Raw genomic sequence first — 27,114 nt, forward strand, 5'->3', positions numbered from 1 at the left:
AGTCTCTGGGAGGGTTAGGGTAGGATTGGAAGAGCGGGGGGAGGGGCCCAGGCATGGAGTTTATGTCCTTTGTCCGGCCTAGGGCCCAACTGGAGGTCTCACTGAGGTTATTGCCTCAAATGCTGGATATGCTGCCCCCTCAGCGGGAGAGATCAGCTGTGGGACGCAGGGAAAGAGCCCACCTCCTGGCTTTTGTGTTCTCTGTTCCGTCCTGGGATTCCCTGTGTCTCTGCAGCTGCGGATGCTGGCCGCGTTTCCACCGCTGCAGATGCGGGCATGTTTCCACAGCTAAAGGTGTGGGCCGCGTCTCCACTCTGCTCCCTTCCCTCTTCCCCTGCTCGCCCAATTTGCCCACCTTCAAGTAATCCTTGCACGAGTCTCTTAGCTGTTCTACGGGATGATCAGAGAGTCCTTTGAAGGGTTATAGATGTCCTATTTGTGATAAGATCCGGAGGAGGACTCAAAAAGTGCTTCCCGCTGCCGCCATTCCTATGATGTCACTCTATCCTTTCTAGTTATTTCCCCTATTTACTTTTCTATGTACTGAAGATTACAAAAGACCAAAACAAAATTATGCAATGGAAATGGTGGATTGCTTTTATTTTTGTTTTCTTTTTCTTCTTTTTTTTGGATTGCTTTTAATTGTAGTGTTTTTCAGTTAAATGTCAAAAAAAATTTTTCAGTTTGTCTAATTCCAGATAGATTCTCTTTGAGGTTCAAATTCTTAAAAAGAAACGGTAGTAAGGATGATATTTTGAATAATGGTTACAATATTGATTTCGTCAAGTGTCACTGGATAAAATTAAGATGCCATTAATGGTGTATGGATATTTAAGAAGCTGGGACTTTCACCAAGTGAATGTTGATGGCTTGTAAAGTATTGAAGGACTCATACCTAAGCCAATGTTGAAGATCTGAGAATCAAGTGTGTTTAAGAGCTAGTGAGAATTGCAAAGAAGCCTAGAGATGTAGTTCATTCTTTCTGTACAGTTAGAATGTAGTGTAGAGTAAGATATAAATAGGTAAACATAAAATTATAATAGTAAATTTGAAAACAGTTTCATTCAACAATAGGAAGTGTTACAATCATATAGTTATTTATTTGTTGTTTGTCTCGTCCACTGGAAAATAAGTTCCAAGGGGCCGGGAGTTGGTTTCATTCATTGAAGTATCTCCAGCTCCTACAAGGATGTCACATTTTCAAATGTTACATAATTTTAAAAATGGTTTTTAGTTACATGATGACATATTTGCTTCTCATCAGTGGTTACCAACAGATACCCCACAGAACCCTGTGGGGAGGAGGGAAGGATTCGAGGTGATTTGGCAAAACTAGATTGGAAAATATTGCCTGAAAGGAGTTTTCTACCATTCTAATAATATGACTCCCTTAAAAACAGGACGGTAGTTTTCTTTTCTTTTAGATTTTCTCATTTCGTTTTCTGCTACACCATAGGGATGAACTCTTCCGTCAGAGCCTGGCAAAACTGCGCGAGCAGCTCGTTAAAGCTAATACCTTGGTTAGGGAAGCAAACTTCTTAGCTGAGGAAATGAGCAAACTCACTGACTACCAAGTGACTCTGCAGATCCCTGCTACAAACCTCAGTGCCAATAGAAAGGTAAGAATGAGAGCAGGATGTGCAGTAGTAAATACTGTAAGATAGATTCGTAAACCTGACATCCAAGAAAACACCCATGAGGAGATCCTGATGTGAGCCTGAGCATTTATTCTTTGTAAGACTTCCCTATAGACCTACTCTTGTGTTTATGCCCTTAGATGTTATGATCAGAATACGAGAATTTTGGTGGCTTGAGGGACTGGTTAATTGAAGTGCTTCCTTTAACACTAGAAATATATATAAGTAATCCCACCTGCTTTTCTCTTTCATGTAAGTGCCCCCCTCTGAAATGGGGGATGGGTGTGTGTTTTGTTATAGTCCCATTTTAAGAGTGAATTCTTCAAGAAAGGAAGACTGGTATGATACATGTCTTTATGTGCACAAACGGATGCTCTGCAGCCATTTGGATGTTTCCCATCACTTCAACTTGAAGAATTTTTCCTTTAAGGAGAAGCTTTAAAGAAAAGTAGTTTTTCATCCATTCATTTTTCTCTCCAACAAGCAAGCCAGAAATGATTCAGGGAGTAGTATCTCATCACGCTGTCTGGGTTTTAGTTATTTGACCAAGTAGTTCTCCTTTGAGAAATGTATTCTAAGTCCATAGTCATAGAAGGGAACTTAAAATTTTATGTGCTTTTTGTACAAAGATGCTTATCATAGTGTCCTTTATAATAGCAAAAGTTGAAAGCAGCCATGTTATTGAACAGTAGACTAATTAGTCAAATAAGTAGTATATCCACATAATGGATTGCTGTCTTACCATTAATAATCATGTTTAAGAAGAATGATCATAATGTAAAACTATGGAGAGAGAATTGGGATAGGAAATTTATCTTTTTGTTTGGTTCTGATTGTGATAAAAAAATTAAGTATGTGCCTGCGTATACATAAAAGATGGAAAATAAACCAAAATATTTTGTAGTTGGTAGAAGTTCATCCTCTTTTGTATACATTATTTTTTTTTTAACTTGCTATATATTGCTTTAACACTCCAAAAAGTTATAACAAGATTTGTTTGTTTTTCTTCGTTCTGCAGAGAGGAGCAATAGTGAGTGAGCCAGCTATTCAAGTGAGGAGGAAAGGAAAGGGCACCCAAGTTTGGACCATTGAGAAGCTGGAGAATAAGTTAATTGACATGAGAGACCTTTATCAAGAATGGAAGGAAAAGGTTCCTGAGGTAAAAGTGACAAAACGTAAAGAAGATTTGGTCATGTTAAAAGCAGAGAATATAAATAATTTAATCATCATAACACACACGCAGGCACCCACACACGCACACAAGCGCCAGTGAATATTTGTAGTGGTACTTGGACATTTATATTAGAAAAGTAAAGTAAAAGTGATCTTGAAAAGAGTGCTTAGTTGAATCAGTAATATATAATGTGTGATCCCCACACAGATAGGACCTAAATAAAGAGAACATGTAGCGGATCCTTACTTGCCTGCATTTGACTACACTTCATGTGAAATGAAGTGGAACAAAGTAAATTTGTGCTGTTGTGTCAGTGTTGTGAAAACTCATATGGATGAAGTCAACATGGATTTTGTATTCCTTAGCATATGCTCATGCTCCCCTAGCTATGATTGCGTCTGGGTAGATTACTAAGAATAATTATAGAGAACATAATTAATTTTTTGGACATTAGTAAGGGGAAAGAAGACTCAGCAAAGGAAGTGAGGCAAAGGGAATAAAATGATACAGGCTGCAGGTGGGGTGTGATAGGGAAGACGAGGCAGTACCTAAGGGTCGTCCACACAGATACCACTTAATTCCCCACCTGTGTGCTCATTTTGTTATTTTTATGGACATGATCCTAACTTCTTTACAACTTGTGTGAATAAATGCTTTAAAAAATTTTAAATGCGAGTTTTAAATCATATTATTTCATTTGATGTTTTGTTTCCTCCTCTCCTGTCCACCTGCCTCTCTTATCACTCAGGCAAAGAGACTCTATGGGAAACGAGGTGACCCTTTCTATGAAGCCCAAGAGAATCACAACCTTATTGGCGTAGCTAATGTGTTCTTGGAGTGTCTCTTCTGTGATGTGAAACTTCAGTATGCAGTCCCTATCATCAGCCAGCAGGGGGAGGTAACGACAAGCCAGCCTCGGAGAAAATGATGGTTCAAGTTTTGGGTTTTTTAAAATTTAACTTGCATTCTTGAGGTTGATCGAGAAACTAGGGAAAATAGGATCCACATCTTTTTTTTCTCCTCTAATATTAACAGAAACTATTAAAATTAAGTCATAGTTGTAAAAGTTGTAAGATATTTTATATTTGTAGTTCACAAGTTTCTTCTTTGTTTTAATCAAATTAGAACTCTTTTGGAAACCAGATTCAGCTCTGTGCCCCAAATTCATTTCTGTTTTAATCTCTTACCTTTGTGATACACTGTAGTTCTCTTTTGGCCTCTGAGTGGTCTTTAAGAGACACAGCTTGAGAGGACTATTTTGAAACCCAAAGTATTCAAATAAAACAAGCTTCATCATCCTACTGTTATCCCTTTTAAACTCTCATATTTCAGTTATTTAGATATACTGGCTTTGTGTAGGCCTAAGACATTTCGGAAAATGTTCAAGTTCAAACTTGTATTTTATCCATTTCATCAACTGATGTTTTAATTTTAAATTTAGTAACACCCTTATTTCCTAGCTTGTCCTTCAATAACATGCAAACTTGAAATACTGTTATTTTTTGTGCTTTGAACCCAGAAACTAAGCTCTAGGTTCCCAGTTGTGGTGTGTAAGCACATAGCCGACCTTCTGCATGTGGACATTCTGTTCTAGAAGACCAGTGGGCTAGGGTTGTTGTTTCCAGTGTTAAAACTGGTCACAACTCCTGTGGCGAAGGGATCCAGTGGATGAGTCCCCAGTCAGAGTTCTTAAGCTAGGGTCCATGGACTTGGAGAGTTCCATTAATCCCCCTGAATTTCTATTTAAAATGTATTTGATTTGCAAAAAGCACTGAAAAAACTTGAGAACCACCACCTTGTAACTATTTCTCTTATTCCCTCCCCTCTTCCTACTTCCTCATATTTGTCTCACTTGTCAAATGCCATCAAATATATCTCAGGTGCTTGGTGCCAGTGCAAGTTGCTATATGGAAGTTGGGTCTGAGCTACCTTTGAAAACGAGCCTCACTATTTAAGATGACAGCGGCACTGCCAGAACATGTGTCACCTTCACTTCAGTCATTACAACCCTAAATTGTGTTATGAAAGATAACTTGGCCAATTATAACACTCTGAGAATGCAAATTTCAGGACAGTCCCTATCTTTTAATTTGGTTCTGTGAGATAACTTGGAGACACTGTGAAACTAGCATCTATTCTGAGAACCACCAGGATAGTGAGGACACTTTAAGCATTTTTATTTGTTTGTCTGTTTGTTTTTTTAAAACAATTCAAAGGAATTCTTTTCTTGTAACTTCCTGGCTTTGTATATGCCATTTCTCCTGGAGCAACTCTCCCCACATTGTGGAGCCTGTCTTCACCCTGCTTCCAGCGCCAGTGTGAATTACAAGCTGCTTCTCTACTCCCAGGAGAATAGGAACTCCCTAAGCCCAGTGGCCATGTCTGTTTGGTTTACTCTTGTTAATACAGTATTTAGCGCAGTTCCCAGCAGAGTTAGTGCTTGATAAATATTTGTTGAATAGATAAATTTATTCCATATCAACCAGTACATATCTCTGTTATTGCAGCTAGTCTACTTTTTTTCTTTTGTTTCACTAGATCTTTGCTTCTCTGTCTTTCCCCACTTGACTGTTGAGTGCCTTGACAGCAGAGCCCATGTCTTTATTTTGATACTCCCATGAGGCCAGTTACTTATATGATCAAATGAGTAAGTGAATGAACATATTCGTACATGGGAAATAGGTGACTCTAGGTATAATATGATAGTTGCCTTTAAACTATTCATGGGCTATCTTACAGAATAAGGATAAGAATGCAGATGACTCCAGAAGGCACCTTGCAGGGAGGTAAATTTGGCTCAAAGTCAGGCAGGATGATTGGAAGGGCAGCCAGTGGAATGTACTGGCTCTGGGACTGTTGAGCTTCCTGTTGCTGGAGATGGCCAAGCAGTAACTGTGGAGCTGCTCACCAGGGGTATTGTAGAGTGCTTGCTGTCTGAGGTCTGTGGGATGCCTTTTAAGTCCAGGGTGCTCTGCTTCCTTGACCCAGGTTGCTGGGCGTCTCCATGTGGAGGTGATGCGTGTTACAGGAACTGTCCCGGAGCGCATAGTGGAGGATGACTCCTCAGAGAACTCCAGTGAAAGTGGGAGTCTTGAAGTCATAGACAGCAGCGGGGAAATCATTCACCGAGTCAGAAAACTGACATGCCGGGTAAGAGGACCATGATGGGGAGGCTCAGACAAATGACCATTTTACTTCAAAAGCATTTTATAGAAAAGCTTATGAGTTTTTCATGGAGCATAGTAAAAGTTAAACTTCCTGACAATAAATACAACGGTGGACAGTACATTTTCCAGAAATATATCAGGTTTTCTGATGACAGTTGCATGATATTTCAAAAGTCTATGTATACTTAGCATGCAAAGATTGTGTGTTGCTCCGTGAATTATGCTTTTCTAGTAAAGGTTGCATCTATGTCACAAACTCAGTCATTGGAAAAATTTTAGAGGGATGTGTGCAAGTTTATATATACTGTGGTTATAGAACTATGGTACAAATTTCATTACAGATAGAACCCTTAATGAAATGATGCCAAATATTTTCAGATGTCAAACGGATGACTAATTTGTTTATTTCATCACTTACACTTAAATTTGAGTTAGTTGAAATAAGAAAAGAATACATAGTTTAATGTTTTCTTTGTGGGAGTTATATTTGCTTTATCTTTCTTTCTTCTTTTTTTTTTTTTAATCTCTCCAGGTAAAAATTAAAGAGGCCACGGGGCTGCCCGTAAACCTCTCGAATTTTGTCTTCTGTCAGTACACATTTTGGGACCAGTGTGAGTCTACAGTGGCTGCCCCAGTAGTGGACCCAGAGTTGCCCTCCCCCCAGTCCAAGGATGCCCAGTATAGGGTGACCTTCTCGCACTGTAAGGTACAGGTGCCATTATGAAAGGAGTTACGTGGGAGGCAACAGATCTGGGTGTAATTCAGAATTCTACATGGACTTTAGAAGTTTTCCCCATAAGAATGTTTAACAAACGTAATATGTTTCTTGGGCCTTTTAACCTCAAAATGTACTGGAATATAATTTTTAAAAATTTAAAAGTATTTAAAATAAAATCTGAAAGACCTCTAATCAAAATCATATTCCCCAGAAGTGTGATCACCAATGACAGTTTGCTGAACTATTTTTTGTGCTTCACAACTTTTATACTTGTATGCGTGTGGTAAACATATGTTCACACAAATAAATAGGGACTGAGAACATACACTCTTACTGTCATGAAACATAACTTAAAACACTTTTCTTACAAAAATGTGATCACATACATATTGTAGAATTGCATCTTGTTATTTTAATATATGTGGATACCTTAACATGAGTTGCTATAGGTATTTTTCATTCTTCTGAATATAGCATAGCATTCTAAACATAGTATTCTAATGTACCATATACATTTTGAAAGAAAATATAAAATGGGAAGAGTGACTTTTTGGTGAGTATTTGACAGACCTACTTTGTGACATCAGCTATTCTTCCTGGCCAACAACTAATTTCTGACAGATGGACTTTATCCTCTGTGTTATTTAGTTTTTCTTTGGACAGTCCTGAATAGGTACTCAAGACCTTTTTTTAACTTTTGCAAATTGTGCCTATTTCTGTTTAGTTCTACACTTAGAAAGCAAATCTATATCACCATCTATAAAATTTCACATATGTAAGAACTACTAAGTCTTTCTTTTTCTGAAAGTAAATAGCCCATATTTTTTTAAACCTCTGTTCACCAATCTGTTTCTCAGAATCTTTATTAATGATATTTTGTTTCTGTTCTCACAGTACACTTTTAAATATTCCCCATGTTTCTTTGGATCTGCAAAGGTGCTTATTAGCAGGATGAAATCTGAATTTTAAGCACATTCTATTAGGTTGGTGCAAAAGTAATTGCAATTTTTAAACTTTTAAACCACAATTACTTTTGTACCAACCTAATAGTTGACAGCTGGCTTCATAAATACTGATCTCAGAGCCCCTGGATTCAGTATGTGACCTTGGGATTTTTTTCATCTTTAAAATATGTAGATTATACGTTGATTTTCCTTCAAAAATTCTGATTCTGTCTCCAAATAAAATAAATAAGAAGGTAAATAGTATAAGGCTAAATCTATAAAGCATAGCTCTTGCCAGGAATTAGAGTCACAGAGTTCTCTTCACCTGAGATTCCACTGAGATGCTTATGGTAAGAAAATTGGCTTTATTCCTTGCCTATGGCTTTGTTCTGCGTGACTTGCCGCACTTAGTCAATTCAGTATTCATAGTCTCATACTAATCTGTGTTTAGAATGAGGAATTGGGGTGGTAAGAGTTTAAGAGCAAGAGCACAGAATCACGAAGATAATCATATAAAATTTAATTTTATTATTGGCCTTCTAAGCCATAACAAGAGCAATCAAAAGTTCCTTTTCTGATGCGCTGATTAGGCTATGCCAGCTGAAAGTGTAGTCCTGTGGAACTAGGAATGAATGGGGAGTAAGGGGACAGAGTCAGCTCTGTAACTCAAAGCGAGCGGTGTAATGTGGGACAGGTAGTGTCTTCACTTATAAAAGAAAAGCTTTGTGGTATATGACCTCATAATATCTCTTCTAGACCTAATATTCTGTGATTCTTTACGGTTTTCTATTAAACAGTAGAGGTGGTTTTTAAGGTTGAGATCAGGCTACTGTATTCCAAAGTGAATCTATATACAGCTGAAAGTTAAAAAGGAAATTTCATAGATTCTTTACGTATAATTCTTCTCCCTCTTTCTTTCCTCCCACCTTTCCCAGGACTATGTGGTGAATGTTACAGAAGAATTCCTAGAGTTCATTTCAGATGGAGCACTGGCAATTGAAGTATGGGGCCACCGGTGTGCTGGAAATGGTAGCTCCATCTGGGAAGTCGATTCCCTTCATGCCAAAACCAGAACGTTGCATGACAGGTTTGTACTTGGCTGTGAGCTTTAGACACAGGGTCAAGGCCAGCACTTGGACAGTAGTTAAGAAAACAGATACTCTGAGCCTGTTTCCTCATTTGTGAGATGAGAATGATGAAAGGAATTACTGGGTATCAAAGAAATTCAATGGGGTAAAGAAAGACTTTTTAACAAACAAGACTGAAATAACTGCATATCTATACTGGAAAAAAACAACAACACCCAATCTTTATTTCTATGTGACACCATACACAAAACTTAATTTGAGAGGCATCATAACCTTAAATGTAAAAGATAAAACTATAAAATTTATAGAAGAAAGCAGATATCGAAGGATATCTTTTTATAAAGTTGATCGTTTGCCTCTTTTATGATCCAGTGATCTCTCTCCTAGGTATTTACCCAAGAAAAAGAAAATATAAGTCCACAAAGAGAGTTATACACAAATGTTTATGGCAACTCTATTCATAAATATCCCAAAACCACAAACAACCCAAATGTTCTTCAATGTGAGAATGGATAAACAAATCATAATATTATTCGTATACTGGAATATTACTCAGCAATACAGAAGAAAAAAGACTATTGATAGTCATTTGGATGGATCTCAAAAACATGAAGAATTAAAGAGGCCAGAACTAGAAGAGTACATACTACTACATGATTCCATTTATATGAAGTCCTAGAATAGGCAGAACTAATCTATGAGATTCCATGACTGCTTCAGGTAGGGGTGTGTGTGTGTGGGGCATTAAATAGGAAAGAGTATGTGCAGCCTTTCTAAGGTAATGATGGGGGTACTTTACACAGGTGTATGCCTTTGTCAGAACTCATTGAACTCAGTGCTTGAGATCTGCACATTTCACCAAATTTGAGTTACCACCGCAATAAAGGAAATAAGAAGACCTTATACTATACGGTTGTTTCGAGAGTTAAGTAAGAAAATCATCTATGCATCATCCATAGCACAGGTCCCAGCACATAGTACGTGCTCACTGAATGGTGGCTTATTCCTAATACTTTCCCTGGACAGTGGCATTGTTGTCTGTTGGAATGTGTTTCTGCAGGTGGAGTGAAGTAACCCGCAGACTAGAAATGTGGATCTCCATATTAGAACTGAATGAGTTAGGGGAATATGCTTCAGTGGAGCTCCATCAAGCGAAAGATGTCAATACAGGAGGCATCTTTCAACTCAGACAGGTACTGCATTTGTTTTTGTTTGTTTCATGGTTTCTCTCTGTTCCGCTCTTACACAGTTTCTGGAATTTTCTGGTTATTTGTCTCTGTTCACTAATCCGTTTCCATTCCTTTATCCTGTTCACCCGTCTCTCCCTCCCCATTCCCATTCCTGGCACACATTTCCACATCCCTTCCTCATCCTACCTGCACCTCTACAGGGTCATTCCCGGAGAGTGCAAGTCACAATAAAACCTGTACAGCATTCAGGGACACTGCCACTTATGGTCGAAGCCATTTTGTCAGTATCCATTGGCTGCGTGACTGCCAGGTCCACCAAGCTCCAGAGAGGGCTGGACAGCTACCAGGTAAGACAAACAGATGTGAAATAGCATTTGACAAAGATTGATTGATGCAGAGTTAAGGCAGTCAGTGATCTGTGATGGAGTCCTGCTTGGGAATAGAACAGAACTCCTTGCCTTAACCGTATATCTGTCCCCCGTTCATATTTCCACCCATTGCCGTTTTTTCTACATTTAAAATACTATATTGGCTTAGTGTTGATTCATAGTAGTGTTATTTATAAACATACATTTTAATGCTATAGTACTCACTTAATTTAGGCAGGTCTTATTTTTTATCTGACCCAAAATATGTTGGCTATGTAGCACTGTTCCCTGGCCTGATCCTTTTTTATTAATATAAAATTGCCCCCATACACTGATGTAATTAACCAGCTGTTTGAAAGCTTTCCTTTTTGTTTAAATTAAAAGTTGTCCTCATGATCCTTTTTGTCCATGAAATCTCCATTTACTAAGTCTTCTGTTTTCATTAAAAAAAAACTAAAACATGGAAACCTCTAGGAATTGATCTTCATATTACCAGTCACATCTCTTCAGTATTCCTTGAGAATAAACTTTACCATTAGGAACTTGTCCGCAGTGTTCTGAAAGAATTCATGTGCTTCACTGAGTCCCGTGTACCTTCACATATGAACTGGGGACTGGGAGAAATCAGACCATTAAGTTTGAGCTCCCTCACTCCTGCATGTGGATGGAGCACTCTCCTTGTCATGAGTGGGGAGGAAATCTTTCTCTGTGGAGTGTGGGCATAAGCCCAGCCCATCTGGAGAATGATTCATCTTCTATCTCCGCTTCCTTTTGGCTTCGTGGCATTTGGGCAAAAGCTTTTCTGAAAGCTGAAAACATTGGCTTGGACTATTGGGCCTTAAGGAAGGAGTCACTTTGTGAGGCACTGCCTTCCCTATCTCAGGCGAGACTTCACACAAGCTCGCAAAGCCTGGGGCAGAGTATAAATGAAGGTGTGGGGACAGAGTCTGCTGTTCTGGGGAGGCTGCTCCACAAGACTTTTCCTTGTGTGTGGAGTAAGAAGTTGGATTACCTGTATTCTTATCCCAGTTCAGTCCTTCACTTGGCTGTCACCTTTGGGATGGCTGCAGGGCCTGGGGGAAAGCACTAGACTTGTGTGGGAGACCCAGGTTTTTAAGTCTAGTTTGGCCTCCCAGAAAGCTTACCTTGACTGGGTAATTTAAACTTCGAGTTCCCTTTTCTCTTCTCTAAAACCATGAGGTGGACGTGATAATTCTCTGAAGTCCCTTTCTGCAGTAAAATATTCTGGCTTAATGAATCTCTGATCTCAGCTAAAACTGAATCGATGTGCCCTAAACCATGACCTACAGAATATGGATCATCAGCTGACTAAATGTTCCCATTTGAGGAACATTATAAGGGTTGATTATTTGCAATGTTTAAAACAGCTCTAACTTTTGAGTTAAAACTGATTTTTGTCAAAATTTGAGCTCTCAAATATCAGCCTTTCCTCAATACTGAATATTTTTTGAAGAGCATAGTACCAGTCATGCAAATTTAAATGGTGGCTGTTTTAAAGTTGTCCTTTCTTTCTTCCATGCTCAAGGTCATGTCCAATAACTTATTTTGTTGACATAGTACCTTAGACTTATTCCCCTGCAGTAGCTCAAGTCAATCCAGAATATACTGACTTCCCAACAATTACATTGTGAAGGCTCAGGCTAGTTTTCAGTAAATAGAAGTTATTTCCTTAGTCTAAAAAATAATGACCAATTAGAGCTATTTGTACTTTACTCATTAATTTAGGGAATTAATTCAAGAAAAATTACTTCAGTGTTAGGCTTGCATTTAATAAGACCCTTATTCAGATGATAATGGTAGTTACCAAACTAAAACAAAAGTGTATTTTGAAGTCTATACAGAGAATAATTTTAACTGTATTTTAAAGCACTTTTAAAAAGCAGTATATTTTAAAGTATTAACTCTGCAATATCCAAAAAAAAAAAAAATGAAAGAAGGTTGTTACATGGCCCAGCATTCATTTAGAGTAGAACCTGCCTGCATATGGATGAATATTCTCTACAAATGGGATTTCTTTTATCCTTGTTTCTAAGTAAAATTGTCTGAACTAAAACCCTTTTATTTTCAACATGATTTTGTTTTGCCATATGTTTTTGCCGAAATTATTATTTTATATTATTATTGTAAAAAGTTGCTGTGGGTTTAAGGCAGTTTTGATTTATCTCAACTGATTGGTATGGATGGTTGTGTGTACAATAGTGGATAATGATAGACTCATATATTCGATTGAAATAGTAGACTGCTTGTTGCAGTAATCTAGTGTAGAACCTTGTGTGAAGATAGCCTTAGGTTCCCCAGTGGGCTTTCACTGTGATGATTTTATCATGGAGAGTGGTGGGGTGCAGGGAGAAGAGCACTGAGCTGGGAGACTGCAGCCCTGTCCCTGCCATTCTGTGTGGGATCCTTGGGGGGGATAAATCATTTCATCCTTCAGGGATGGGATGAAACTAACTAAGGTTACTTCATGGCTAAAATTCGGAGGTCAAGCAGTGGGGTTTCTAAAGTCCTCTCTCTGTCATTCCGTCTTTCGAAGCCCACCCTAAACCTCATTCAAACAGCTCACCCAGAAATATGTAGCAACTATTTGCATAACAGCCTGGTGGTGTTGGTACCTAGTCTCATCTAAGAGAGGTCTTGTTTTTAAATGACTCCTTTCTGTATTTTTTTTCAAACTTAAATTCCTTAAGTAATTATAGACAAGCGAATTAAATCCACTAAACCTTTTTGAGATTCGACTCAATGTTGTATTTTGCAGGTGTTGTGTGTGCTGTCCGTTGTAATGTGTGTATTAAGCTTCCAGAATTCTTTTCCTTGTGTGCTGTTTGAGAAACAAAATGCATGTCCTTTGTGTTTCTTTCTTTCCTACCAGAGAGATGATGAGGATGGTGATGATATGGATAGTTACCAGGTATTGCTGCTGTCAGTCCTGGGGCACAGCTGCTGCTAATTGCCAGCCTCCGCAAAGCAGAGGGCGGGGTGGAGGAAGGAGGAGCCCAGAGCAAGAATATGCAGTTTCTCACTTGCTTTTGATTTGCTTGAAATGTAATCAAGGATACACTACTATCTCTGTGGATTTCTCTCAGTTCAAAATTTATTACCAGATCCTGCACTTTTGCTATGCTGTCTAGCTTGTAAAGCCTTTCTAAGCAAGACCATTATCACTGTATTAAGTTGATGATCTTAAAATTCATGATGTGACCCATGCATATTCTCTAAGTAGACTGTCTTTCCTGTGAAAAACTGCACTTAGCTCCTTACATCTACCGTGTTTCCCCGAAAATAAGACCAAGCCGGACAATCAGCTCTAATGCATCGTTTGGAGCAAAAATTAATATAAGAGCCGGTCTTATTTTCCTATAATATGAGACTGGGTATAATATATAATATAACATAACATAACATAACATAACATAACATAACATAACATAACAACATAACATAACATAACATAACATAACATAACATAACATAACATAACATAACATAAAAAAGTATAGGGTCTTATATTGATTTTTGCTCCAAAAGATGCATTAGAGCTGATTGTCTGGCTAGGTCTTATTTTCGGGGAAACATGGTAGGAGAATATCATTATTTTAATACACCGTTTTACTTTAAAGGACTTTTGTTCGATAAGGAAAGTGAAGACAGTGTATGCACACAATTTTTTTTGTTTTGTTTTATTTAGCCAGTTTTCTCTTTTCTCATTAGGGGCGAGATTAGTTACCCCTAACGTGGAGAATTTAAACCTCAGCTATTTCTTTTTGGAAATTTAGAAAAAATTTGTGTGCAAATGTGAACTGTTACTAGTCAGCACTGACTGTCCTGCTGTCCTGGAAGGTGTGGGAATGACAGTAGCTGGGGCAATAAACTGAGATGAAGTGTTTGGATGTGGTTCCCGGGCTCTGTGCCAATTCTCCACGTGAACTTTAAAAGCATGTTTTCCTTGTGTGCCTTCTTATATCTAAAACGTGGGTACATTGTAGGTGGAGCCTCAGGAGTGCTCAGGTGTCTGCTCTTAATGTAATGTCTTAAGGGTTAGACTCGAATTAAGCAAGTCAGAACATTTTGAGTAGAATTGTTGGGTTTCTTTCCCTCCTCATAATTTTATTAAGAAAGAAAAACAAACAAGCAAAAACAAACTTTAGGGGAGATACCAGTAACCCCTTGGATTTCGGCAACGCCACTAACTCACTCCTGCAGCTGTCTGTGTGCTTCCTGCCACGTGTCCTCTTGAAGTCCAGTGGCTGCTACAGGGAGTTCTGGAAGCATGGCTGACTGCATGTTGGGCTTTTGCATGGGAGATTTTCGGTTAGCCTCACAGTCATGGTTGGAGGTACAATTGTGACAGATGCGAAAGGTTCTCTGCTGATCTATAGTTTGCATTTCAGAAAACACACATTACCAAGCCAATTGAACAATGAACTCTGAAAATGCCTGTCGTTTTTCCATTTCATTTGCTGTTACACAGTTAGGGCTCTCTCCATGGTGTCTTTCAGCTTAGATTCCCAAATCCTTTAAATGAATCGCTACAATTTAGATACACACACACACATATACACACACCACGGAAGCATCATCCAACAGCTGCTGAAGTCTGAGCCTCTCTTGCCTTAAGTGTAAATTATGCTTTGGAAATCTAGGGGCTCTGATTTCTGAGTAGTGGGATCCTGGATCAGCATGCAATGTTACTGAGGCCTCTTTGCTTTCTTGCATAGTAATCACGCAGCAATATTCAATTGGCCTTTCCTACTGAAAAGCTTCCCAATCAAATAAACATCTTCTTTTAATAAAATAAATAGTTGTCTGTGCACTCTACAGAGAAATGCTTTCCTTCCCTGATGTCAGGAAGAAGACTTAAACTGTGTAAGAGAGAGATGGTCTGATGCACTCATTAAACGACGAGAATACTTAGATGAACAGATTAAAAAAATCAGCAATAAGAAAGGTATGTGAGATTAAACTCTTTCCTGGAAGTAGCTTTCTTACTTATAGACAATGGTAGTAGACTACTTTCTTCCCTTTGTTGAAAAATAGTATTTTTTTTTAACTTTGCAATGATTATAGATCTTAGTGAATCATATTGTATAGTGTTGGTTTAAGAAGGCTCTGAAATTGAAAGTAATAAAGTTTCATAAAACTCTCAGTTAACTGTGATATTAAATGTTAAACTCAAATTTTGTTTTAATGAATGCAGATCTGATCAATAAAACAGTATGTCAATAATGCGGTATTCCAGGCTCAGAACTTGGGACTGACAGCAGCTAAAAGGTCCCTTGTGAAACCACAATACTTGGCAGGTCAGCCCCAGCTCCTGTTGGCCAGTAGCCATGCACTCAGCTAGTTCAGGGTGGCCTGAAGCTGGCCTACAGCTCCATCCACCACCACCCTGTCCAAGGATGCGGATTGCTTATGCTGGCAATGGCATCTGGGATTTCAAAGTAGCAGTATTCTCTTAAAAGCCTCAGGCTCTCATCCTGACGTTATGATCCACTCATTGTGGTTAACTGTGCACCAAAGGACACATCGCAGATGTTAATCCATGTCACGTAGAAGTTAGCAAAAAGTTTCCCTCGGTTAAACATCTTCACTCAACGTTCTTGGTGTCAGTGTGTGTCTGTGTTCCACCTGCTCATGAAAACTCACGTAGACTGTGCCCAGCTAGCTCCAAAGTTGGATTATGGGTAAGAGGATTTCAAAATATATCAAATCCCGTTCATAATGAACATGAAGGAAAATAAAGTTAGTTTTCCAGAGTGAGGTAAATGGTGTTTTGTAATCCTCTATCTTTATAAACTGATGTATAGTTTTATAAAGTGGTGTCACATCCGTTATTTCATGTGACCCTTCCAACAAGTGCATGAAGTAGATACGATTTGTATTATCCCTTTTTGACAGATCAGGAAACTGGACTCAGCTGTTGAATAGCTTCCCCAAATTACAGAACCAGTACAATAACCCTAGTCTTCTAATGCCTGTTCAACGCCCTTTCTACTCTTCCTGGTTTATGGTCTGTTAAACTAGTATTGTAGTCTCTGAGCACGGCTGGGTGCTCAGGCTTGAATTGCAAAGTCTCAAATCCTTGTTAGGAGCGTAGTTGATGTTGAAGCCATGTATGGATATCAGGAAGTAAAAACCTATTTGCTTTTAATGTAGAAATTGTACTTTCTCTCTCCTTGTTGCTCATCCCCTCATTTTGTCCCACAGAGAAAACAGAGGATGATGTAGAGCGGGAAGCACGGCTTGTGGAGCAGTGGGTGGGGCTGACTGAGGAAAGGAATGCCGTGCTGGTGCCAGCGCCGGGCAGCGGGATCCCTGGGGCGCCCGCTGACTGGTGAGTCTTTCTTCTGTGCAAGCCTGACAGGATGGTGCGGATGGCCTGTGGAAAGAGTCATGCGAGTGACTTTCCAGGGTTGTCGCAGGAAATGTGAAATAACATGAGCTGCCCCGGAAAGGGCCACTCATCTCTGGTGCTGCCTTCCTTTTGTGCCTCTCCACCACAGCCAGCTTCCTCTCACGGGAAGCCAGGCAGCATTTCTTGCCTGGCCAGGAATCAGATACCACACTTTTCCATTCCTGTGCATGAGCAACTTGGACATGGGTACTGATCTCCAAAAAGTCTCTTACTTTGGCTCCAGAGGAGGGGGTTCCAGGCTGTGCTTGAACAGGGCAGAAAATCTATCTCCTTATTTGCCCTCGTGCTTTCTTAGTTTGATCACCAACATAGAGTCACCGCTTAAGCACTACATAAACTACGATCAGTCGATTGATCTGTCAGTCCTGATGCTCGAAAGAAACAGTGTGGTAGCCTAGACTCTGGAGTCAAGTAGGTCTGGATTTAGTTTCCGGCTGGAGCTCTTAACTTGCCTTAACTTCTCTGTTAAATTTTCTTAGCTTTATTCCTAGTCTATTAACAGAGCTATCTTTTTGGTAATGTTGTAAAGATTAGAGATAATATATATTTAAAAATACTTTATTATAGTGCCCATACATTAAATGGTAATTACTAGTGCTTCTTATTCTTATTATAAGAATATGTCCTAGGCATTAAAGAGAAATCCATTAAAGAGGCATTGAACACAAAATGTATGTGCCCAGATAATCTTGGATTGGCATAGACACATTAGTGATGTTAACTTGTGTCTGTAGTTGATTTCATGATATTATTATAAAACTAGAAAATCTGAATTGGCAGGCACATAATTTGTAACCTGATATTTGCCCCAGCAGATTCTCCTCTTGTGGGGATTCCTATAGGCTACATGCAGTGTGTCAGCCAGCCAGCCAGCCACTTGTTGTAAACAGCCAGCTCAATCCCAGTCGTGTTCTGCTCCGTGAGGCCCGCTTTGGACAGTTCTTCCCTCAGTCTGTTTCATTTGAGGTGTTTCCAAACTTCAGATCATCTTGAGTGTTTGGAAAATTAGTGTCCTGGGTCCCATTCCTAGTTATTCTGATTTGGAAGCAAAAGGATGGGCGCAGGGCTTACATTTTAAGAGGCCCCATGCGCTGAGTCTGCTGCAGATGGGCCAATTTTTGATAAAACACTGCTTTGGTCTGTTTTATACACAACTTTACCTCCTTTCACACATCTTTTATTCTGTCCTCCTTTGAGCTTTTAAAATATTCCCCCTTTTGTTCATTTCCCTTGGGTTCTTCCCCTGTCCTTGTGTCCATCCCTCACAAATCCCGTCTCTTTTTCCCATCACTAGAATTGTTTTTAGAAAAGTTTCAAATAATCTTTGTTTCAATTAATTATATGTAATTCATATAACTGGTATTTCTTCACATAAGTCACACAATTCCCATGATTTTTGTGATTAGGAACATCAAGAAATGTGAAAGTATTTCGTGAATAGAACCTGTATCGCCATAGTAGATCTCCTCTGCATCTGTGCCTCTTTGGTGTCTGGTATCTAACAAGGCGTAAAATGCGTATTTGGTTATGATTAAGTTTTGTTCTTAAATTTAGGATCCCACCACCTGGAATGGAAACCCACATACCAGTTCTCTTCCTTGATTTGAATGGTAAGTAGACCCCTGACGTTCCAGTGGATATCACATTTAATTAAGGTTTGTAAGATTTCTGACCCATATGATTTTGTTCCTTAAATCACTGTGCTAATCTCTCATATGCCACATCAGGTGACATTTTTAGTCCAACCAAATATACACAACCGAGACAGGTAGGATCACTAGAAGACCCATGTGGATATTTAGTGTTAGAACGAGAGCACTTGGGAGTTTGAGAACTGCATATAGAAACATTAAAGCAACTATTTATTACTCTAAAACATGAATGCACATAGAAGTGACGTGAGAAAATAATCACCCTCAGAGATTCTGACTCTTTAGACTTTGCCAAGGGCCTGAGAATCTGCATTTCTGACTGGGGCCCTTTGCTCCCACCTGCAATAGTGTTGATACCATACCAGGATCATATGTTCACCCTTCATTAAGGGTTGCCCTGTATTATAGCAATTAAATCAAACCTGGGCGAACCTAGAGCAGTGCTCTTCCATGTTCGAGCACTAAAATCCCTCTTCAAAATGAAATTTTAAATGGAACCCCACATGCAGAATACAAAGGCAGGGTTGCTGTGTTTGGAGGTGGGTGGGCTCTGACAGGTCCTTCTGCAGGACCCTGGGGATCCTTAGTACACAACCTGAAAACTGCTCTTCTGGAGGGAAGACCAATAGTGGAAGGAAGGCAAGCGGGGGTTGGCTTTGGCCCTTCATTTGGAGAATATGTAAAAGCCTAGAAGTTGACTATGTGCTCGTGAAGTGGTGAGTCCTGTTATCAGAGGTACGCAAGTGAAAGTGGGGTGACCACCCACAGAGATTTGTGCAGGGTGAACCCCATACTGGGTAGGGCATTGGAAGGAGATGACCTGCAGATTTGTCCCAAGTGCTCAGAATGTTGATTCCAAATTGATAATTTACCTTCTCCAGTCTCTAATTTAGTGGAAGTTATATAAGTAGGATAACAAACACCAGTTTACAGGAGGAATTAACACCAGAAAGCAGCGAAAGTCTAAGGTGTGTTTATGTAGTGAAAATGTTTGCTCCTGGGACGACGTATAAAATACATGCAGTCCATTTTATAGGAGACTCACAAAGGCTTCTTTTTGGCTCTCATAGTTCTTTCTGTAAAGGATAAAAGGTGTTGTGGATACTGAAGTGTCTATTTCAACTGTGGGATAAGGAATAAAAGGAAAAAATTAAAATATGTTACATATAAACTTCGTCTGTATAAAGCATATTTTAAAATATCTGGTGCTTAATTAAAAACTGACTCTTCTCCACTTTCGTTTCTGTGCCCTGGACTTGGTTAGCGGATGACCTGAGTGCCAGCGAGCAGCTCGTGGGCCCCCATGCATCGGGTGTGAACTCCATCCTACCCAAGGAGCATGGCAGCCAGTTTTTCTACCTGCCCATCATAAAGCACAGTGATGAGGAGGTAATTGGCCCGAAGGTTCTTTTGAAGGGCTTCACGTTAGTGCATGTGATTGTGGGCCTCTCTGTCCATTAAACTCCTATGGTCTGGGAACTTCAAAACATAGAACTTGTGTGTTGTCATTCAAAAAAGGTGAGGGGAAATATCTGATTCATTTGAGTTGCATTTATATTCTCTCTCCAGTGTGTGATGTGTAGCTGCTACACTTGAGTTGCATCTTGTTTCCATCTCCCCATCCTTCTCCCTATCTCAGGTTTCAGCCACAGCCTCCTGGGACTCCTCGGTGCATGATTCCGTTCACTTGAATAGAGTCACCCCCCAGAATGAAAGGATTTACCTGATAGTGAAGACCACAGTCCAGCTCAGCCACCCGGCAGCTATGGAGTTAGTGTTACGCAAACGGATTGCAGCCAATATTTACAACAAACAGGTAGTAATGGGGCCTGGTTCTGCTTTTGCCTCTCTGAGCTCCAAGTTTTCTCCTCCTCCTTATCGCAAAATAGTGTTTTACGCTGTTAACACAGTGGACGTGCAGATTGTTACCACGCTGGCCAAGTTCCGGTCTGATTCTCATTTATCGAACATAATGGAGCCTGAGGATGGCAGAGGAAAATGTCCGCCACCAAAGGACTTTTCCACGTTGACTGATCTGAGACCCATAATCCCAGGTGGCAGTGGAGCTGTGGCGTTTCACTGTTTGAAAAGGGTTAAGTGCCAGGTCCATGCAGAGTAATGACAAACCAGGACAGAATGCAGTATCCAAATCAATCCCTATCTGGATGCCATCCCAGATCTCATCTCAGAGGTGCTGATCCTGTCCATTTTTCTTCGGATTGTGCCAGGAAAGACTGATTAAATCCTGACGAGATCGAAAGGAAGGCAGCAATTGGAGAGAGAAGCAACTACAAACGAAACCCCTGAATAGGCTGCACATTCTGTAATCTGCCCAAATAACAGCTGGACACTAGTGTCCCTCGGGGGTGGACACAATGATATTTTGGTTCCCCCCCCTTTTTTTTCTGTTTTAGTGACTATTGTATGTATTTCAAAAGCATAGTGATTGATAATGCTTTTGTAATTTGTAAAATACTAAATATCTTATAGTTTCACATTACTCAACTCAGCTTTCTTTTTGTACCAGAGTTTCACCCAGAGTTTGAAGAGGAGAATATCATTGAAAAATATATTGTATTCCTGTGGTGTAACCTATGAAATAGTATCCAATATACCAAAGGTAAAATACATTTTTTTAGAACTATCAAAATATAAGTAATGAAGAATGTGTTCATTCTCAAAACTTTTAAATCATTTTCTCATTGCAGTTTTGACAAAAAATATTGTTCGTGTACAAATATTATAATTGCCTTCTTGTCACTTTAGGCAACAGAGGAGATTGAGGACCGGGAAACGCTGGCTCTCATGGCAGCGAGGAGTGAAAATGAAGGCACGTCGGATGGAGAAACATACATTGAGAAGTACACACGTGGCGTGCTGCAGGTGGAGAACATTCTGAGCCTTGAACGGCTCCGGCAGGCAAGTAACTGCAATGTCTGGACCAGAGGAGGAGTCACCAGCCTTCACCCCAAATGGACCAAGATGAATTTACTGAGCAAACACCTTCTCTCTAAGTCTATCCGAGAAGGACAACTTGTGGAGCGATCTCATTAGACAAAAGTTACTTTGACAAAATAATAAGAAAAATTAAAATAATGACTACACATCATTGAATACCTTTTATATGAGCTCTGTGCCTAAGCAATTTAGCTATATTAGTTTGTTTAATCTACAAGGTAACCCTATGAGGTCCATACTGTTATAATCCCCATTTGTAAGTGAGAAAATTAAGGCTGACAAAAGTTAGCTAACCTGCTCAAGGTTACACAGCTAGAAAGTGGTACAAAGTCAGATATGAACGGAGAATGCTTGACTCCAAAGTCCATATGCTTAACACATACTATCTCTCTAGTTTTCGGATCCACATTAACTTCTCTGGCAGTGGCAGGACATTCAGGTGAAAATAATCCACAAACTAATGAAACTGTAAGACAGGAGGAGTCATTTCATAGAAACAATAGTTGAAGTTATGGAAAATGTGTTTTGAGCAATAAGACTAAGATTGGCATCTGTCAGAAAAATCTTCCTTTAGTGAAAGTCCCACCTGAATTGCTGCATGAGAAAAACACAAACCACATAAAAGTTGATTGTAGTTTTGCAAGTGAAATATATAGCCAGAGGTATTTCTTCTGCCCACCTATATAAAAAAATCCACAACATATAAATGTCTTTACTTCAGCAGTTTTCCTCGTTTTATTTATGAAAAAGGTTTTTGATAGATTAAGCAAAAAAAAAAAAAAAGCGGGTACAAAAAAATATTCTAGTTTTGTAAATTTTGTAAGTATGGGGGACTAGGTAGTGTATAGGATTGAAATGATTTTCATTTCTGTATTTTTGCATCATTCACAATGAGCATATAGTACTTTTGTCATCAAAGGAGAAAACTAAATGTCATTTTTGACTTTACAGGCAGTCACGGTCAAAGAAGCACTTTCCACCAAAGCCCGGCACCTGCGAAGGAGCCTCAGCACACCAAATGTGCATAACGTGAGCACACCCTGCCAGGGTCTGCGGCTTGCATGATGTGTCACGGGTTGGGGTGCGGCACATGAGGGGACCTGAAGTCAGGGTTTACAGGCGGGGTAGAACATTTGGCACTTGTGTGGGCATCCCCAAGTGCCACACACCTGCTCCTCTGTTCTAAGGAAGCACATCAGAGAGCACAGCTCTGTAACATCTTATAAATAGGAGACAAAGAGAAAATGAGAGAGCGAGAGGTACTCTTAGGAAATTTGTAGCTCATATTAAAAAGAAGAGTGAAAAATTGGGGGGAACATGTATCTTAAAATGGAAAGAAAGTCCACCTATGAAATAGTCTGCGTCCTCCCCCCAAAAAAGAACATAAATCTGAACAAGACTCCCTAGATGTAACTACTAATATTTACAAGGGGCAGAGAAAAATGTTAAATGACACCATGGGGATTCAATCAGTAACATCCCGTTTGTGGAAAATTTTACAGGAAAAATGACCTAGTGAAAAGGGAAAACTCATAAATTAAAAGAGATTTATGATCTATACCATCCAATTGCAATGTATGTACTATTTTGATACAAGTTCAAAATTAACTGTGAAAATGTTTATGTGACATTTGAACACTGACTGGGTATCTGATAACTATTTAGCAATCACTTAACTTTTTAAGATGTGATAGTGGTATTATAGTTATGGTTTTTTAAAAGAGAGGAGGGATTTCTTATTTTTAAGAGAGAGAAATATTTATGGATAAAAGTTTTTTAAGTTAGTAAAAGAAAACAAAATTTTTTAAAGTAATACTAAATGTTAGAGCAGAATTATAATAAACTCCAATGAAGAAGGAAATACTAAAGATTAGAACAGACGTGTATGGGATAGAAAACAAACAATACAAAGAATCAATAAAAATGAAGTTTTTTGAAAAGACCGGTCAAATGGACTGACTTCTAGTTAAGATTGTTGGGGGCCAAAATAAAAAAATATGAGAAGATACAAATATTGGAAATAAAAAGGGCGTATTACAACAGAGAGAACAGAGATTTAGACATCATACAAATAAACCCTGAATAATGTTATGTCAGTAAATGTAAAAGCTTAAACAAAGGAAACTTTCTACAAAAACGGAATAAAAAAGAAGTAAAAAATCTGAATCTGGTTATCACCATAAAGAAGACCTTAACTCATGGAGAGCAAACGACTATGTTCATTGATGGGAATGCACAGTAACAAAAAATTGGCACATCTCCTTAAACTGATCTATACATTTCCAGCATAATTTCTTTTAGGATTTGATAAGCTGATCCTAAAATTCCTATGGAAGAGCACAGTTGAAGGTGCACATACCTTATCTATGGCCAGAGATTCCATGCTTTAATATATGCTCATAGATTCTCATAGATACACAGGCTGTATTTAGAACTAATGGGTGCTGAAATAGTTCACATGTCAGTACTGATAGGATGCAGCTAGACTGGTACTGAGGGGCAGCAACAGCATTTATCTAATCATAGAAACAAATTAGAAGGAGTCTGGTTGTCCATCTAGACTAGAAAAAATAAATTGTTAGACTGTTGAGAAAGATCATAAGTAGTAAGATACCGCTTTATATGAATCATCCTGTATGGGAATAGTAAACCCCAGATTTAGGGTAGTCATTGTTGCTGGGGAGGGTGGAAAAAAGGAAGGGGACCAGTCAAGATGTTGGAGTAGGTAAACACTGTGTTTACCTCCTTTCACAACTGCATCAAAATTACAACCAAACTACAGGACAACCATTGAGAATCACCTGAATTCTAGCTGAACTGAAGCCCTATCACTAAGGACATACAAAAGAAGCCACCTGGACACTGGTAGGAGGAGCAGAGACATGGACCTGGCTGGTCCCACACCTGCATGTGACCATTACAAATCAGAAGGAATATCTTTGCTGTGGAGGTCCCTGCTGGAGGAGCAAGGGGTCCCAGCCCCACACCTGGCTACCCAGACCAGGGTTCCAGTGCCAGGGAGAAAAGTCCCCATAACTTAGATGTGGAAACTAGCAGAGATTGTAGCTGAGTTAGATGAGGGTGGCTGCAGACCCAGGTGCTCCCTTTTTTTTAAAGATTTTTATTAAAAGATATAGCTAACATACAACATTGTATCACTTTGAGGTGTACATGACAGTTGTTTAACTTCTGTATGCCTAAAGAAGTGATCACCGTAAGTCCGGCAACCATCTGACACCATACTATGCTTTCACAATATTATTGACTATATTCCCCATGCTGTAAAGCCACTCCTCTTAAAGTGCCGGCACTCGGACTTACTCTGAGCTCTAGCTCTGGGGCAGGGGCTCAAAAGACACCAGGGACATTAGAGAGGAACTGAATTATCTGGCTTTGGGGCGAGTAGCGGAGGGGCAGCTTTCTCCTGGAGGGAGGAGCTGGCGGAAGTCATTGTTTCTTTGTTGAACTGTTCCTCCTCCCAGCGTGCAGACACAGGCGGCTGCCGTGTCTGAGTCTCCATCAACCTGGCTGACACCATTTGCCCTTCCCCGGGAATTCCCTGTGACCTCGCCCCATGTAACTTTCAGGCACATCCAAACTGATTCCAGTGGCTTTTCCATAGAAGCAGCCTGCTTTGGCTCATCTTTCCTAAAGTCTCTTAAACCCAGGCAATTAGCATCTGGCATCAGTGTGTCCTGTACTCCTAGCTGAGCAGCCCTCAGCCCAGCACTAATGACAGCCAGCCTTGGTTTGTGGCTTGGCCTCTCGAGGTACCTCCAATATGGGTGCTGGCGGAGGCCATCTGCAGATTGCTTTGTGGCTCATGCCAGGCGGCCCCAGACAGGGCACAGGCTACACCTAAACTTGGCCTTTGGCAGGGACCCTCCCAGGAGGCCCATGGGATGGCACATCCAGTGGTCATCTTGGACTGAGCCACAGTATTACCCAGCCACCTCTCAAAATGACACACGCAAAGGGCGGACTGTGCAGCCAACAGAATTTTACTAAAGCGAATCCTGCTCCATAGGGTCACCCTCTGCTCCACAGCTCCTGCAGTGTAGTCATGTCACGGCCGCTCCTCATAACCAATCAACTTGAGGGTCACTCCCTCTCTTTGATATGTGAACAGCAACCAAGGCTCAGCTACCAGAGGGCACACACAACCCAAATAAGGGACACACCTGGGGTGAAATTAAGATATTTCATGAAAATGGAAACAACAGCAACCAAAAGCAAGGGTAGCAATACTTATAAGAGACAACATAGACTTTAAAACAAAGACTATATAACAAGAGACAAAGAAGGACCCAGTAATTTCACTTCTGGGTATTTATCCAAAGAAACCCAAAATGCTACTTCGAGGGGACATGTGCATCTATATGTTCATTGCAGCATTGTTTACAATGGCCAAGATATGGAGGCAGCCTGGGTGTGTGTCGGTGGATAAAGAGGAGGTGGTACATATATACAATGGAATATTGCTCAGCCAGGGAAGGGAATGCGTTCTTGCCATCTGCAGCGGCGTGGATGGACCTGGAGGGAATTGTGCTGAGTGGAGTATGTCAGACAGAGAAAGGCAAATGTGATATGATTTTGCTTGTATGTGTAATCTAAAGAACAATATACACAAATAGACAAAACAGAAACAGTCTTGATACAGAGAGCATTTTGATGGTTGCCAGATGGGAGAGGTTTTAGGGGGAATGTGGGAAAAAGGGCAAGGGATTAAGTAGTACAAATTGGTAGTTACAAAGTAGTTAATGAGGATGGATATAGCATAAGGAATATAGTCCATAATATGGTAATAACTATGTGTAGTGCCAGGTGGATATAGACTAGTTAGGGGGATGACTTCTTAAATAAATGTCTACCCATTATACTGTACACCTGAAATTAATATAAAATAATGTTGAATGTCAACTATTTCAAAATTAAAAGGGGGGTAAAAAGGTTAAATAAAAGGAAGACAGGAGACTATCATACAGGCTTCACCCGTATGTGTGACATGTTTCTTTATATGTGTATATATTAAATTTATGTTAAATATATAAACTATATTGATTAAAAAAACACACCATTCATTTCTTATAGGTCTCCTCCAGTCGACCGGACCTTTCTGGCTTTGATGAAGATGATAAAGTATGTATCTTCAGGCACTGCTAGGTTATTAGCAGACTCTAAATCTGGCAAGTTAGGGAATCTTGGGTGTTTTTAAAATATATGGACTTCTCATCTTAATTTTATGCAGAGCATTGTCTCCACATGTCCATTTCCAAGTTCAAATACTTGAGGTGAAATTGCTGTGCGCTCTCAGTGTTACATTGTGGAGGACATAATCTAGCATGATACGACTTTCCGTACCAGGAGAATACCATACATGTGTGGTTATGAGTCTAGCTCTATAAACGATTTAAGAACATATTACATCCACCTAAGCAACATCATAATTATTTCAAATGGGTAAAATTAGGGGTTAAAATTAAGGGTCTTTTACAATGTCACCGTATTCAGCCAATATTTCTTAAACACGTATCATTGTAAATTACCAAGCTAGGGACTGTGGATGATTTGGAGTATAAACACAGATTATATCCTCCAGAAATTTCAAATCTAGTCCTTAGCGGCAACCAACTCCAGAGAAGTTGAAGTAAAATAAGCTTGTATGCTGTATAAGAGGAGTTTTCTCCCTTCAGTATAGCAACATCTTATGACAGTTTGATACTTTTAAATCTCAGGTATATGTACAAGGTGTGATCAAACAATATGGTGATTGTTTAAATAAAAA

At 39.6% G+C, this 27,114-nt stretch overlaps 1 protein-coding gene across 10 annotated transcripts in view; it reads left to right on the forward strand.

Annotated features, from left to right (window-relative positions):
• KIF13A (kinesin family member 13A) overlaps nt 1-27,114 on the forward strand; it is a 187,089-nt gene that overhangs the window by 147,571 nt on the left and 12,404 nt on the right. For 8 of the 10 annotated variants that reach the window (XR_016018678.1, XM_074335179.2, XM_074335181.2 and 5 more), the window contains 18 exons: nt 1,457-1,619; nt 2,656-2,796; nt 3,560-3,709; nt 5,800-5,961; nt 6,511-6,684; nt 8,576-8,727; nt 9,789-9,921; nt 10,119-10,265; nt 13,177-13,215; nt 15,153-15,252; nt 16,512-16,638; nt 18,274-18,329; nt 19,636-19,760; nt 20,011-20,187; nt 20,899-20,991; nt 21,138-21,294; nt 22,285-22,358; nt 26,421-26,468. Coding sequence is in view for 9 of the 10 variants with exons in the window: in XM_074335179.2 (XP_074191280.2) it covers nt 1,457-1,619; nt 2,656-2,796; nt 3,560-3,709; nt 5,800-5,961; nt 6,511-6,684; nt 8,576-8,727; nt 9,789-9,921; nt 10,119-10,265; nt 13,177-13,215; nt 15,153-15,252; nt 16,512-16,638; nt 18,274-18,329; nt 19,636-19,760; nt 20,011-20,187; nt 20,899-20,991; nt 21,138-21,294; nt 22,285-22,358; nt 26,421-26,468 (2,218 nt within the window). In the remaining variant the exon portion in view is untranslated. The remainder of the gene's footprint in view (nt 1-1,456; nt 1,620-2,655; nt 2,797-3,559; nt 3,710-5,799; nt 5,962-6,510; nt 6,685-8,575; nt 8,728-9,788; nt 9,922-10,118; nt 10,266-13,176; nt 13,216-15,152; nt 15,253-16,511; nt 16,639-18,273; nt 18,330-19,635; nt 19,761-20,010; nt 20,188-20,898; nt 20,992-21,137; nt 21,295-22,284; nt 22,359-26,420; nt 26,469-27,114) is intronic. The other 2 variants (XM_074335180.2, XM_074335187.2) reach the window with 1 other exon arrangement.

The sequence above is a fragment of the Rhinolophus sinicus genome, chromosome 14, assembly GCF_057876585.1.
Source record: "Rhinolophus sinicus isolate RSI-liver-muscle chromosome 14, RSI-T2T, whole genome shotgun sequence".
In the NCBI taxonomy this organism is placed as follows: Eukaryota; Metazoa; Chordata; class Mammalia; order Chiroptera; family Rhinolophidae; genus Rhinolophus; species Rhinolophus sinicus.